Source organism: Saprolegnia parasitica (assembly GCF_000151545.1).
Source record: "Saprolegnia parasitica CBS 223.65 unplaced genomic scaffold supercont2.4, whole genome shotgun sequence".
Lineage (NCBI taxonomy): Eukaryota > Oomycota > Saprolegniomycetes > Saprolegniales > Saprolegniaceae > Saprolegnia > Saprolegnia parasitica.
Window position 1 is genome coordinate 656,027 of NW_012156398.1, and position 13,873 is coordinate 669,899.

The 13,873-nt window shown below is 57.9% G+C and overlaps 6 protein-coding genes across 6 annotated transcripts; 2 read left to right on the plus strand and 4 right to left on the minus strand.

Annotated features, from left to right (window-relative positions):
* Positions 1-826: 826 nt before the first annotated feature.
* Positions 827-1,645, minus strand: SPRG_19343 (mps one binder kinase activator-like 1 B; the record flags this gene model as incomplete). Its single annotated transcript, XM_012340363.1, has 5 exons — positions 827-1,059; positions 1,107-1,240; positions 1,284-1,377; positions 1,428-1,495; positions 1,542-1,645. The coding sequence occupies 5 exons, from the start codon at positions 1,643-1,645 to the stop codon at positions 827-829; spliced, it is 633 nt and encodes a 210-aa protein (XP_012195753.1).
* A 314-nt stretch (positions 1,646-1,959) lies between these two features.
* On the minus strand, positions 1,960-3,969 carry SPRG_22100 (hypothetical protein; the record flags this gene model as incomplete). Its single annotated transcript, XM_012340388.1, has 1 exon — positions 1,960-3,969. The coding sequence occupies one exon, from the start codon at positions 3,967-3,969 to the stop codon at positions 1,960-1,962; it is 2,010 nt and encodes a 669-aa protein (XP_012195778.1).
* A 134-nt stretch (positions 3,970-4,103) lies between these two features.
* On the minus strand, positions 4,104-4,605 carry SPRG_22101 (hypothetical protein; the record flags this gene model as incomplete). The annotated part of the gene is made up of 2 exons (XM_012340389.1): positions 4,104-4,169; positions 4,231-4,605. Coding segments are annotated over 2 exons (441 nt in total), but the record flags the coding sequence as incomplete, so codon positions are not given.
* Positions 4,606-4,892: 287 nt separating this feature from the next.
* SPRG_19345 (hypothetical protein) lies at positions 4,893-5,974 on the minus strand (the record flags this gene model as incomplete). Its single annotated transcript, XM_012340364.1, has 7 exons — positions 4,893-4,982; positions 5,033-5,140; positions 5,185-5,241; positions 5,297-5,356; positions 5,415-5,480; positions 5,539-5,654; positions 5,716-5,974. 7 exons carry the CDS (start codon positions 5,972-5,974, stop codon positions 4,893-4,895), a joined length of 756 nt encoding a protein of 251 aa, XP_012195754.1.
* Positions 5,975-7,090: 1,116 nt separating this feature from the next.
* Positions 7,091-7,661, plus strand: SPRG_19346 (hypothetical protein; the record flags this gene model as incomplete). The annotated part of the gene is made up of 3 exons (XM_012340365.1): positions 7,091-7,359; positions 7,412-7,580; positions 7,638-7,661. The coding sequence occupies 3 exons, from the start codon at positions 7,091-7,093 to the stop codon at positions 7,659-7,661; spliced, it is 462 nt and encodes a 153-aa protein (XP_012195755.1).
* Positions 7,662-8,258: 597 nt separating this feature from the next.
* SPRG_19347 (hypothetical protein) lies at positions 8,259-13,323 on the plus strand (the record flags this gene model as incomplete). Its single annotated transcript, XM_012340366.1, has 9 exons — positions 8,259-9,620; positions 9,667-10,275; positions 10,324-10,458; positions 10,502-10,999; positions 11,050-11,583; positions 11,634-11,819; positions 11,871-11,943; positions 11,989-13,083; positions 13,127-13,323. The coding sequence occupies 9 exons, from the start codon at positions 8,259-8,261 to the stop codon at positions 13,321-13,323; spliced, it is 4,689 nt and encodes a 1,562-aa protein (XP_012195756.1).
* Positions 13,324-13,873: the final 550 nt, after the last annotated feature.

The following is a 13,873-nucleotide window of genomic DNA, read 5'->3' on the forward strand; positions in this document are numbered from 1 at the left end:
ATGCGTCGAGCTCCTCGCCGAGACTCTACCGATCAACGACGCCAACAGCAGCACGGTGGATGGGCTCGACCCGCCGCTGGTCGATTGTAACGCAGACGAGGCAATGCCTCGCGCAGGAGCCATGACGATGCGAGATCGACGAGGCAGCATCTTCGTCGACACCGATGCGCCACGACTGACTTTGCGCCGTGTGGCATCCGTGCCAGCGAGTGGCTCGCCAAATGTGCACCAGCGATCGCAGTCGCTTGGCAGTATGTCACAGTGTCGCCCGAAAGTCGTCAAAAGCCTTCAGACCCAAGCCAGCACCAAGAAGTACCACACGATGCAGCACTATCGGTCGGTGGATGATGGTGTCGAGGACCTGCTTCGAGCCCTCGTGCTCGAGCACACCGCGTGATCGTCGTCCACGACGTACCGAATAACTTTTCTCGACGTGGCGCGAGCTGCTGTGCGTAGTAGATGTTGTTGGCACCAATCTAATGCCTTCAGAATTGCCACCGCTTGTGGGAAAGCAAAGATATGTACAACACCGACGAGGTTGGAGCCCCGCACCTCCTGCATAGGATGACGCAGGAATCCAGTATCCGAACCAAAATTGGGCGACTAATGACATCCGCATCGTGGCACCCATGCGTGGCACCAAGGACGAAGCCCACGTGCAATCTGCTTCATACTACATCGGCTATTTGACGTGGTCATATGCAGCGCACATGATTGAGATCTAGCGATATGACGATATATGTATGGTGATGGCGTCTCCAACGCGGCAGGGTGTCACAAACAAACGAACGGCCAAGGCACAGGCACAGGCGCGTGTTGGGTTCAGTTAGCGCACCAAGTTGGCGATGAGGTCCTTAAGGGGCTCTTGCTCGCGGGCGTCGACGAGGTCGAACTCGATGACAAAGAGGATAAAGTGCTTGAAGCACGAGTTCAAGTGCGCTTCGGCGCCGAGCGACACGATCTTGTCAAAGTGCGAGTAGTAGACATGGGCGTAGACGCGGAAGAGCCGGCGAAAGATGTTTTTGATCGCAGCCTGAAAGTTGCGCGGGTACGGAGCGCCTACGCCACGCTACCTTAGCCGCGGCGAGTGGCGATCCGCCATCTACCTTCGGTCGCGGGAAAGACGGTTGGATCGCCAAGCTGGTCCTCGACCCAGCTCATGAGCATGTCAATGTACTCGGGCGCGGGCAGTTTGGCCGGCGTCTTGTAGTTCTTCGTGTCCTTCCAGAGGTACTCAAACCTAGTACGTGCGGCTATGAATCCATCGCACGAACGCAGTGTACTTGGGCCCGGCGCTCATGATCGGGCACGACGCCTTGCTGCAGAACTCGAGGATCGTGCCATAGACGATGCTGATCTCGTTGAAAAAGTCCACCGCTACATCGAGGCCATGAGCGCCGTCGATGAGGACGCGGCGATCGACTGACTGTTGACGGCGAGCCACTCGTTGAGGTCTTCGTGCTCGGGCAGCCGAACGGCCGAGCGCATGTCGCCGCTACAAAGCTCATGATGGCCTCGGTCGAGGCAGGATGTCGGTGTACCCGCCGAGCGTCGCCTTGGCATGCTTGTGCAGATCGTAGCGCTTCGTGCCCTTGCTGTGGCTCTTCTTGGGCCGGAACGTCTTGTGGCGCTGGAAGATGTTCATGGCGACGGAGGAGGTTGGAGGAAATTCGGCTCTGCGGGGCGTTGCGATCTTGCCGTTTCGAGGCTAATCGCACGCCACTTTCCATAATTCCTGTCCGGGGTAGGTCAGTCGTTTTCTAGTCGAACTCGAGTTGTCGTGCTACAGTGTAGTACATGTACGGGGCTACATATACATGAACGAATATATGCTGTCGGCACGGATCCAAGGACAACGGGACAGTGTAGCATGGTGTTCCACACGGCTGGTCGACGCTGGAAAGTCCGCCCGGTGGCAACTCCACTTTCACCCATTGCAAATGAGATTGGTGCTTGCATTCAAGACAGCAGTGCGTCGATGAGAGCTGCGAGCGTGAGACGGCAGTCGTCCTTAATGCACTCGTTCTCTACGTCGTCGACGAGTCTCGCGAGAATTCCGCCGACTTCGTTGAGCGCACACCCATCGGCAGATGACGGGTGCACCGAGGGGGCTGCATCGCGCATTCTCTGAGAAGGCGGTGCGTCATCGTTGGTGCAGGCGGCTGGATCGACTTCACAGTTTGCACGCAAGAGACTTGACGGCAGCAACGCATGCGCCGACTCGAACGCTTGGGGCACTGCTGCAGCCTCTGTCGCCAGCGCTGGCGCTTCAATGTCTTGCGCACGAGTAGCGTCCTCGAGCACTTCATCTGCTACGTCTGGGTTGTCATCCGTCTCTTGGAAGGGAAGGCGTTCCGGCTCCTTGGTCAAGGTGGTGTCGACGATTGCAGCACCATGTGGAGACGATTTGGGAGACTCGACCATGCACTTGGACGTGTCTTGCGCCATGCTTCCTAGCGCCGGTGCGTTCTCATCGGCGACGGGCGATAGGTGTTCTGTCTCGGAGATGACTGCAGCATCTGTCGCTTGTGCTTGGACCCTTGACATCTCTGCGTCGTCGTCTGGACTGGTGTTGTTGATGGCGACTCCTTGCTCTTGTAGCGAGGACTCGATCGTTGCCTCGGGCGTTGGTTTCTTGGGGCTCGAAGCGCGCTCCGTCGCATCCGTGATGAGCTGCGTCACGAGCGCCACTGCAACACCGTGTTTGATGGCTGCTGTGCTCAAGTTTGCGCCGGGTGATGCGATGACCTTATTCTGTTGGCCTTCAAGCACGGTATCGGTGGCGGTCGATCGTTGACTCTGAAGCAGCACTGCTTTTCTCGGGCTTGGAACGTGCGCGGCCACATCGGCAATGACGTGGTTTACGAGGGCGACGGCAACGCCGTGCACTGGATCAATACCCCTTGGTTGAGGGTGGTCATGACTTTCAAGCCGCGTTTCGGTCGCGGCGACACCGGGTCGCGTTCGCTTCTTGACGGGGCTGGACGCCAGTGCGGCGGCATCAGCGAGGACATGCGTCACAAGTGCGACCGCGACGCCATGTCTCGTCTCTGACGCGCCATACGACTCGCTTTCAAGAGGTGGACACGCAGCATCACCGTCAGTCGCCTCGGTGGCAAAGGCCTCGTCCCCCAGATCTGAAAACTCGTGGGGCGATACGACGACGTCGGGATATGCCCGCAAGTCTGAACCACTGTGGTGGAGGCTTTCGTTTCTGGACTCGGTCCGAGCCGAGATTGGCGGCTCTGGAATGATGGTTGCCGTAGCCGGCGACGCAAGGTTCGCACACGGGGCCGCCTGCTCATCCACGGACGGTTCCTTTAGCACTTGGGCGCGTGCAATGTCCTTGTCGTTGGTCCGGCTTCTCGCCTCCTGCCGAAGCAGCAAGCTCCGAAAATCTTCGTTCATCATCTGCGGGAGCTCGAGACAGAGCACATCGCCGTGGACGGCCTCTTCGGTCTGAAGCTGCCGTTCAAAGGCCCGCAGCCGCCACTCGTAGCGCGCGGCCAGTGTGCGGATCGCATCACAATTCGCGCGATGATTTGCGTCGATGACGGACGCACGCGTGCGCCAGACCCGCGCCCGACAGGCGTGCGAACGGTCAATGCGCGAGCCGACGATGGGACCGACGGGCTGGTCGTCGATGCAAACCGCGGTGCGGGCGAGGAGACGTGCGACGTCAGGTTGTGTCCACCACGCCTTGCCGTTGTTGAGAGCGACGACAAACAATGTACCGCCCGGGCGAAGACAGGCGAGGACTTGCGTGAGCACGGCGCACTGCGTCGATACAGCGAGCAGTTCGAAAAAGGCTTTAGCGACGACAGCGTCGATCGATGCTGGTGCGATTTGTAGCTGCATCGCGTCCATACATTCAACGTGCAAGAATGGCGCAAGCGATGCCTCCACACACGGCAGCAGTTTGGCGTCGTTGTCGATGGCGGTGACGTTGTGGTAGCCGTGCAGCACCATATCACGGGCGAGCTGGGACCGCCGGCCCCGAGGTCCACAACTGCGTCGCTCGGTCGAACGTACACGTCAAGAAGATGCTGGATATCGGCGTAGGAGAGGTACCACTCGTCGTGGGACTTGCACGGAAAGGCTGCTGCGATGTGAGGAGCGACGTAAGGCATGCCGTCAGGTGTTACTCGGGAGGACTTCGCTGCGGGTAGCTACAAGACCCGCCGTCGGATACGATGCTTGCTAGTACGTGCTTGCAGCTTGCAGTACTACCTCGAAGCGGTGCAGATGCGTCAGGCAGAGGACGGGCCGCAATTCCTCACCGTCGGCATCATCATCACTTGTGTCTATGTGACGTGCTGGCTTGGGCGGGGATGCGTGCGCTGCATGTTGGCTGGCTTCGACAATCTGGTGCGCGTAGAGGACGCGAGGGACGGTCAAGACGGATGACCAACCGTCGTTGACGGCGCCGAAGCGGTGCAAAACGGGTCGTACATACTCGCTCTCGGCGCTAGAGATCGAACCCACGGCCGACGAGCATAGTGAGGCAACGTCGTTCTCCGAGTCGCCGATCGAGATAGAGCTCACGTTCGAGTCGTCGTCGTCGTTGGATGACAATGACGGCAAGGACGACGTCGATGCGAGTGGCGATATCGGACCACTCCGAGTGGCTTCGTCGTCAGACGACGATATGCTGCTAGTGTTTGATTTCCAGCCCCATGGATGCTTGGCGTCCGAGATGTCGCCCAAGAACAACCGAGGAATCGCGGCGACCGACACACCAGCCATTCACAAGTGGATCTTCTTGTACGAGTAAAACGGTTCTAAACGTTTCTTTGCTCCGAGTCCGTCCTGCTACACCCCTAGACTCCAAAGACTATATTGATGCTTTCTGCACAATTTGTTGTAAATTGAACAAGAGCGACGTAGTCGAGTTACAAGAGGTAGTGGGTCGCGTCGGGCTGCTTCTCGTGCGTCGTTAGCGCACTCATATCCGCAAACAAGTCGCCCAACCGATGCTGCACCTACACCACACGCATCGTCCACACACCCATTCACTCCTTTGCAACGCTACCTCTGCCAGCTCCTCGGATGTGGACTGCACTCGGTTCTCTTCGAGGTTTCGGAACTGCACAACGAGAGTCTCCGTGACGACCGTGAGAGCTCGGTAGGCCGCCTCGAGCTACGCACGGGCTGAGATAGGTGTCACGTTGGCGGAGCACCTACCTCTTGCTTGGCGAGCGTCACCTCGAGGAGCTTGTTGCGTTGCTTGGCGTTGGCGTACTAGTGTCAATCACGCATTAGCATCACGAGAGTGATGACGGATCACATCACGTACGCGGCGAGACGCACGGTGAAAGTCGAGCTCAAGCTGAGCACGGTGGTGCAGAGGCTCCTTCTACCGGTGCACGCAAAAAATGAGGCAACGAGCGCGATGAGAAAATGCGTCGTCGTACAAAGGTGGAGGTCATTGCGGCGACCTTCTCTTGGAGGTGCAGGACCGCCGACCCTTCCATGGCCGTCTACAGGTCGACGACATGAGAACCATTTTTGTTGTCCCCGGACAGGATAATGTAATACGCGAAATGCAATCGTTGCGCTCTGCACAGCCTCGAGACGCTGGTTTGTGCTGCGGTCGCCGTCCTGTTTGATCGCTGCGTCGTCCTTGCCAATCGACGCCAGCGCGTCGCCAAACTCTGATGGAAAGATATTGTGCAGCATGAGCTATCTTTCAAGAAACCACGATCGACGACTCACCCATGGTCTTGTTGACAAGCGTGGAGAACTGTGCCTCGAGCGTGCGCATGTGGCTGAGGTGTTCGTCAAAGCGCTTCTTGCGCAGCGTAAACTCGGCGTCATTGTGGACGCGGTCCATTGATGGAGCGAAGCGGTTGAAGATGACCTTTTGGCGCCAGCGGCGCACGCCATCCCGCCCAGAGGACCACAGCGAGCGGCTAACGCACGGAGGCACGACCTCGGCGGCAGAGGCAAGAGCGGACGAGTCAAGAGCAGACATATCAAATCAGGTTGTGCTTGTTAAAATGGTCTCGAGTCGCACACATGTGTAAAATCTTTGCTTCCAACCCTTTGTACGAGCTCTGACTCTGTAGCCCTTTACGCGAAACTGCCAGCTTCAACGTCGTTACGAGCGCTCGCGAAGCGCCACGTCACCGAAGGCATCCGTCGCGAGCGACTTGCCGCTATTGCAGTGGTACGCGGGCGTAGAAAAAGTAAAATTGTTATCGAGTACTGTGAGCGTGCACTCTTCTTTACGTCGCTCCATCCTGCGTCCAAGACGGCAAAACGGCTCCCGCGCGGTATTATCCGGATTAATCCGGATAAAGAGCGTTGCCACAAACAAAACCATGCTCAGCGCGTTCCTCGAGGACATTCGGTCGCAGCACGCATGGCGCGACGCCCAAGACGAGCTCTTCCGCGACGAGTCCAAGCTTCGTGATGCGTCAGATACGAAGGACGTCGCTGCATATCGGGCGGCCAACCTCAAGCGGCGTATGGACCAGTCCGCAGCGTGGCGCCAGCTGTGGCACGACCAGGGCCCAACGCAGCACCCTCCATCGCCTCCTACTCCATCGATATAAGGCGATCGAATGCATTGGCTGCATTACGTATCGTGTGCGGCCGACAGCACGATGCTATCCGTGCTGCTTTCATGACCGCTAGCTGCTTCGACGACCCGGCTGCAATCCAGGCATGCGTTTCTGGCCATGCAGGAACGATTCCATGGCGGGCAGCCTCGTCTCGTGACGGTCGTCCGATTGCTATCGGGTTGGCAATACATGTCCATCATGCGCAACCGGGATCATCTTGACTCGTTGACTTCATATATGCTCACGAGGCCATTTGCGAATCATTCCTTCTGGAAACGAGTCTCAAACACGAATTTCCCAATGGTGTTGTGGAGAGCATAGGAGATCGACTAGTAGAGGCAATGAATCGCTAGCTGTGTGATGTAGTCACGGCGAGTAGCACCCAAGAAGGCGGCTCAAATCGTAGCAACCATCAGCCGTGTAGTCAGCCGTGTGCGATGTCGAATATCCGGTTATACACACAATTAACCGGATTTTTCGCGCAAAGATCGCAGTTCCAAATTGACCAGCTCGGGCCCACGACGATGCAGAGCGACGCAGCAGTAGACGACGTCCGCGCCAACGCGCTCGCGCAGATCGACATGCTGCATGAGGGTATCCTGGCGTACCACAAGCAGTTCCTCCAGGGCCAGGCGGCAAAGGAGGTCGAGGATGGGCGCCCCAAGGATGCATCCAAGCAAGACGACGCGAACCAAGAGAATGTCAAGCTCGTCCACGAGCTCCGCGAGAGCTTGCAGCAAGCGCTTCGGCGGAAGGAGGAGCTCACGACCGAGATGGCGGCCAGTCGACTGCAGTAGCCCGCTCGCTCCATGCTACGACTTAATGACTCGAACGACGCCACGTAGAGAGGTGCAGTGGAAGCGACAAATCGACCAGCTCAAGCACCACCAAACTATGTTGACGTCGCAGCTCCAGCACCAGCAAGCGACCCACGATGCCCAGCGCAAGCAGCTCCAGATGAAGGACACGCTCCTCACCAACTACCGGTCGTCGATCCGTACGCTCGAGAACAAGGTATATCCATGTTGCCATTTCATATCGAGTAGTACGCTGGATCATCATCGTCGGTAGCTCATCTCCAACGCCAAGCGCTGAGCAAGTCGACGATGACTGCCACCACGATGCGAAACGGAAGAAAAGATAAAGCATCGAGAGTCCTGGACGCATGGATACACGACGGTCTGCTTGCATTTAGCCCCCCGAGATCGGAGGGATAAGAGCTACTTCGTCGTCGTCGTGGAGGCTGCGGACGTCGTCGCCGAGGACGTACTCGAGGTTCACGGCGAGCGTAATGTCTTGGATGTACTCGGCAGCATGGGGGTACTTGGAGGCGAGGGTCGCGCGGAAGGTCGCGGTCGTCGGCGCGTCGCCAAGGTCGAGATGTTCCTCCCGCAGTCCGAGGAGCTCACGGGCGGCCGCAAAGTACAGCGCCTTGACGCGGACCATGGTTGCAAACTTCGGAACTGTCCGAATTTGGCGCCTTATTTCAGGTCGGCACCAACCATCCAATCAGGCCTGTCCATTTGAAGAGGCGCGATCTACGCCGACTCCTGACCATGGCGGCCAGCCCGCCAAAGAAGCCATGGCGCTTCTTCTTTGTCCTTGTGTTTCCCAATAGCATCAAGATGACCCCTGAAGAGGTAGAAATCTTGCATGCATCTATGATACTGATGTCGCGAGTAGCTCAAGAGCATGGTGACGCGCACGCAGGCCATGGAGGCCAAGGAGCTGGCGTTCCTAAAAGGCATCGCCGCCCAGCACCCCCGCAACAACCTGCCGCCGATCGTGTCGCCGTTCGTAGGCGTCTTCCAAACATTGCTGCGTCGCACCACCGGTCTCTCGCTTCTCTGCCTTTGTGGCGTCGCCGCTGGCCTCGCCTATCTGCACACAGCGTCGGCGTTCAGCATTTATATTCCGCGCTGGCTTTTGCTCGTGCTCTTGCTGCTGCTAATCGTATTGGGCATCACGCCGTTCCTTGGCTACAAAGGCGCGGCGTCGGCCAACTGGTCGTACTTGACTTTGTTTGAGCGGGCGCTCGCCGGGTTCCTCGTAGGCCTCTGCCTCGGCATCTATGCCCTCGAGCTCTTCCATCACGATATGGAAAACGCGCTCATGACGTACTCGAACGAGACGCACGCGTACACAGTCTATCGACCGAGTCTCTTCTTGAACGACTCGGACGCGACGCCGCCACTCAACATCACGTCGTTTGTCCAAGCCGAGTTTGGCAAGGTCCTCCTCGAGTTTCTCCAAGGCCAGTTTGAAACCATGTTTCCGCAAAACAGCAACAGCAACACAACTTCCGGTAGTCATGCTATGAGTCTACCGACCATCCTCGCGCCGACCAATGCGACCACTGACGACCACGCGTTTGCAATCACCGACCCGCTTCCATGGCTCTCGTACCAAGCCAATGCTCTGCTAAATCCGCCGCCTGTCACCGAGACGCCCGAGTGGATGAAGACGTGGGTGCACGACGTGTGCTTGCCAGCGTTGCCCGTAAACGCCAGCTACTTGGACGGGAACGTTGTCGTGCCCATGGACCCGACGTTTGCGTCGTGCTTACGCCCGATTCTGAGCATGCTTGTGGACGCCACCTATGTGCTTCAAGTCGCGCTTCTCTCACTAAGTGCTCTCTTACTACTCGAATGGACGGCGCTGCTTCTACTCAAGTGGCTTGATCCGACATGTCCCACGACTGCGATTGCCACCGCGACCAAGAAGGTGGCGGCATCGTCCGGGTCGGTTGTTCACCTTCTTCACGTGCTCTTGATTCTCTTTGGCCTTTGTGCACTCGGGGTCTCGGCAGCCCTTCTCTACACCGTGGCCCTCGATGTGTCCTCTATGCACGGCCGCCCTATTGACACGTCCCATATCATTGTGTGGTCGTTAACCGGCGCGTTTCTTGTCTACAGCATGAGTGTGACGGTCGCGGGTCTTCTCGGTTGCTCGCCCCGCTTTCGCCGCGCTCAGACACGTGCGCTTCTTCTGACGTTCTTGCTGCAATCGGTCTCGATTGCCGTGCTTTACGTCGTGCATACAGACACGAAAACGGTACTTATTTCGACCGCAAGCCCTGCTGATGCACATGTTACACTAGATCATTCGTCAAGATTTGCACGACGACGGACGATGGCATCAAGTGTACGTCCATGCGCTGCTGCAGTACATCCTCGACGGGTTCCAGCGCTCGCACTCAACGGTGCTCCTCGACTTTCTCGAGAACGAGTGCCAGCTCTCAATGACGACGATCGACGACATGAGCGACACGTGCAAGCTGACGGTCGCCACGATGCTCAACGAGTATGTGCACGGTTTCCTGTGCGTTTTCATCGGGCTCTGGGGCATTGAACTCGCGCTCTTTTTCAAAAATGTCTATGTCCTCTACCTTCGAGCGTGGGGGCGCCGTCTCCTCGGCAAAAAACCCGGCGAGAAGCGCGCTCGCAAGCTGAAGCCGCACGCGACAAGCCATGTGTCCGAGTCTCTCAAAGAAGCTTCGTTGCCCTTTGCATCGGCGCTGACCTTGTACCTCCATTCGGTACCGGCGGGAGGCAATGCCAACGCCGCCAAGCACGCGTTTACGTCCGAGTGGCTGTCGAGGACAGGCGCCAGCAGCGTGCACGACTCGGAGATGGTATTGACCAGTGAGTTCGAGTCCATTGTGCGCGTTCTCGTCCTTGAACGCCTTGTTACCGTGTGTGGTCTCGAGGTAATTGCGTCCCTGAAGCCGGCAGACATCCGATTCATTTGCATGTAGGTCAGCGTGTCCATCTCCAAGGATGGCAAGAAAATGTACTTAAAGCTCTCGGCGTCGCGTCGGTTAGTTGCCATGGAAGCTGAGCGGCGCAAGTACAAGCTGCCGTTCCAAGACGCGGTGGACCCGGGCCCGACGGTACTGCCTCAAAATGCGATGCGTTTATCACAAGGACACGTAGTTCTGGACGCCGCGTGAAGTCGCTACCGACCGCCGCGTCTACGATCCGCAGACAGCAAAACAAAAGCTGTGCTCGCTCTACGGTCGCAACCTGCTCTTGGCGACCGAGAATCAGTTTTTTGCCCACGAGTCGCTGGCACAGATTGCGCGCCGTATCAACGTGCACCAGCGGGCGGCCGACTTGGCCGACGACCCGCCACTGCCGCCAGGACAAACAAAGACGAAGAAAAAAATTGTCAAAAAGCCCGCACGCGTGCCGTACATGTACCCGACGTATGGCGCGTACTACAAGAAGCCGAGTCTCCAGTACCTCTACAAGCGTCATCCCAACCAGCTCGACTTGCCGACGGTCGAGACGTCGCCGTCAGTGTTTCAAACCACCGACATTCTACGGCTCGTCGACCGCATCGTGCAAGACGAGATCGATACGACGGCCATGGTCGACGCCGGTGTCCTCGAGGCATATTCGTGTCTGCACGCAGCGAGTCGCTTTGAATGGGTACCTTGGTTTTCGTATTCGGGTCGGATGCGATACGACGGGTGTGGTAGACCAATCTCGAGAGTCTCAAGACGCAGTGGCTCACGTACTGGCGGCCGCGGCAGCTCCCGGGCGAGCCAGATCCTGACACGGCGTACTTTCGCAACTTTTTCTACCGGATTTACCCGTTCCGCCAACCGCTCACGGCCGTGCGCGAGTACTATGGCGAGCAGATCGCCTTGTATTTTCTCTGGCTCGGCTTTTACGCCCAGTGCCTCCTCCTGCCCGTTGTTTTTTCCCTTGTGTACATTATTGTATGGCACAAGGGCGACTACCACGGGTATGCGACGTACGTTGCAACGACAACGAATGGCACCTCGCACATCGAGTGCACGCTCGACGCCACGTACCTCGGGCTGTGCATCTTGCTCTGGGCGTTCGGTTACGCCAAGCTCTGGCAGCGCAAGCAGCATTTAACGACAGTGGCGTGGGGCATGGATGGCTACGTCGAAGAGCAGCAAGTGCGCCCAGCGTTCTACGGCATTTCAGAGCAGCGCAACCCCATCACCAACGAAATCGAGCGCTTCTTTCCAACCCACCGTCGCGTACGCCGTCGACATGAGGATAGCACGCGGTGGTTGATACGATGTCATAGGTGCAACTGCAAGCGGTGTCGTTGGCCGTGATCGCCGCCGTCCTCTGGGGCTACTACCTGGTCATGGTGTCCCTCTACAGCCTCCAGCCGACCTTTGTGCGCGTTGCGGGGCCCTTCTACGGCACGACGCTCGTGTCGATATGCCAAGTCGGCGTCGTCAATCTGTGCGCCAAACACACGTCGCGGGTGCGCGCCCGAATCCTCGCTCGTCGTATCTTGACGCATAAATGCGTGTAGATGGCGTACTGGCTCACGGAGAAGGAGAATTACATGACGCAGTCCGAGTACGAAGCCAATGTTGTCCTCAAGAGTACGCTGCATGCATCGACGTCGAAAGCGGCTCATTTCTGTCTAGTCTTTTTGATGCAAGGCAGCATCTTCTACTCGGCGCTGCTGTTTACGGCCTTTCTCAAGCACCAAACCCTCGGGTGCTACGACGTGTCGACCATGGTCTTTGGCTCACCATCAACCACAAGCGCACTCGACTATGGTCCAACAAGCAACTGCCTCCCCGAGGTCGAGAACCTCTTGTTGTGCCTCTTTCTCTATCGCATGGGAAAGAACGCGCTGCAAATTGCGCTGCCGCTGCTAAGGTACCTTCGGAGCCTCGGCACCAAGGTCGACGACGAGGGCATTGACGACGTCGAGGCCGAGCTCGCGCTCGCGCCGCTGGAAAATCTGTACGAAGACTATGCCGAGATCGTGGTTCAGTTCGGTCTCTTGACGCTCTTTATCTTTGTCGCGCCGATCGCACCGATCTTGGCGTTTCTAGAGAGCGCGATTCAGCTGCGCTTGGATGCGTTCCACCTCTGCTGCACGATGCGACGGCCGCTGCCGATGGAGGCCGAAGACATCGGCACGTGGTTCACGTACATCATGCTACTCTCACGGCTCTGTATCCTGACGAACCTCGGGTTTCTCTTCTTTGCCGCGTCCAACTTTGCCGACTTTGCGCCCCACGAACGCATGACGATGTACCTTTTATGTGTCGCGCTCGGCCTCGTGCTCTTCGAGTGCGCGTGGTTGGCGGTGCCCGGCGAGCCGGCGCTCAAGCAAGAGCTGTTGGCGCGCCACGACTTTGTTCGTCAAAAGTACTTTTTTGCGCCGTCGGCCGCGTCAAATGCGTTAACACCCGAGAAACCATTGACGACGACGTCCGAGCTTATGGCGTCGGTCCAGGCGTACAGCGCCGACACGCTGCATGCGCTCCACGCGCGCGCCGAACTTCTCGACAAGTTCAACCACCTCTTTGCACCAATATCGACGACGACGACGACGGTGCCTTCCTCGCCGCCACTGGGGACGGCGTCGGCGGACGATTTGCGCGATACCAATTCGCTACAGCGCACGTCCTCCGTGGCGTTGGCACCGCTAGACCTCTCCGGCATTGACGCGATCCGCGAAGCTGTTCGACGAAGCGAAGAGTCCTTCTTGGATGACGATGCACCTGGTAGGGACTGAAGCCGACGAATAGGATGGTCATGATGCTGTAGACTGGTACTTTGCGCCGACAAGACGCGCGCCACCGCCTTGGAGCCGCCGCGAGTCGTCTCTCCAGCGGCATCGGTCCAACGCCCTCTCCTTTATGGACGAAGAAGCCAACGAAGAGGCCAGCGCATGCGACGACAACGAGGACGACGACCCTTATGTGTTTGAGGACGACGACGACGACCTCGTGGATCTCATGTAAAGTGCGCGCAATAAAGATAGGCCACCTTGGGGCGCATCCGAAGCACACGCGGTATGTATCGTGACGTAACGCGAAATGCTCCAATCGAAAGCCCTTGTCCCGTTGAGTCAGACCCTAAAATTTGAAATCAATCGGGCAAGGAGTTTTCGTGAAACGCCCGGAAAACCGCCAAATGCAACTTTTTGGCGCGAAAAAATGATAGGCCACTTGAAGCTTTTTCGGCATTTTCGTGCCTATCGTTGCAGCTGCGCACTTCAAATTTCGCCACGGTCTAGGCAGCCACCCTCTTGGCCTCTGGAGATCCTCTGCAGTACCTTTGTCGACCAACCTTGCCCGATACTCGATGGGCCGTGGCACGAGACTGACCGAAGTCGAGCGAGCCCAAATTCTCGCGTTTGACACCGCCGGGTGGGATCCAGAAGCCATTGATAGAGAGGTCGGTCGCTCCCGAACGGTCGCCCGCAATTTCCTCGCCAAGGGTGAAGGCTACGGTACGGCAAAGTCACCCCGACGGCCACCCGAGATGACACCAACCCTGCTTCGAGCCTTC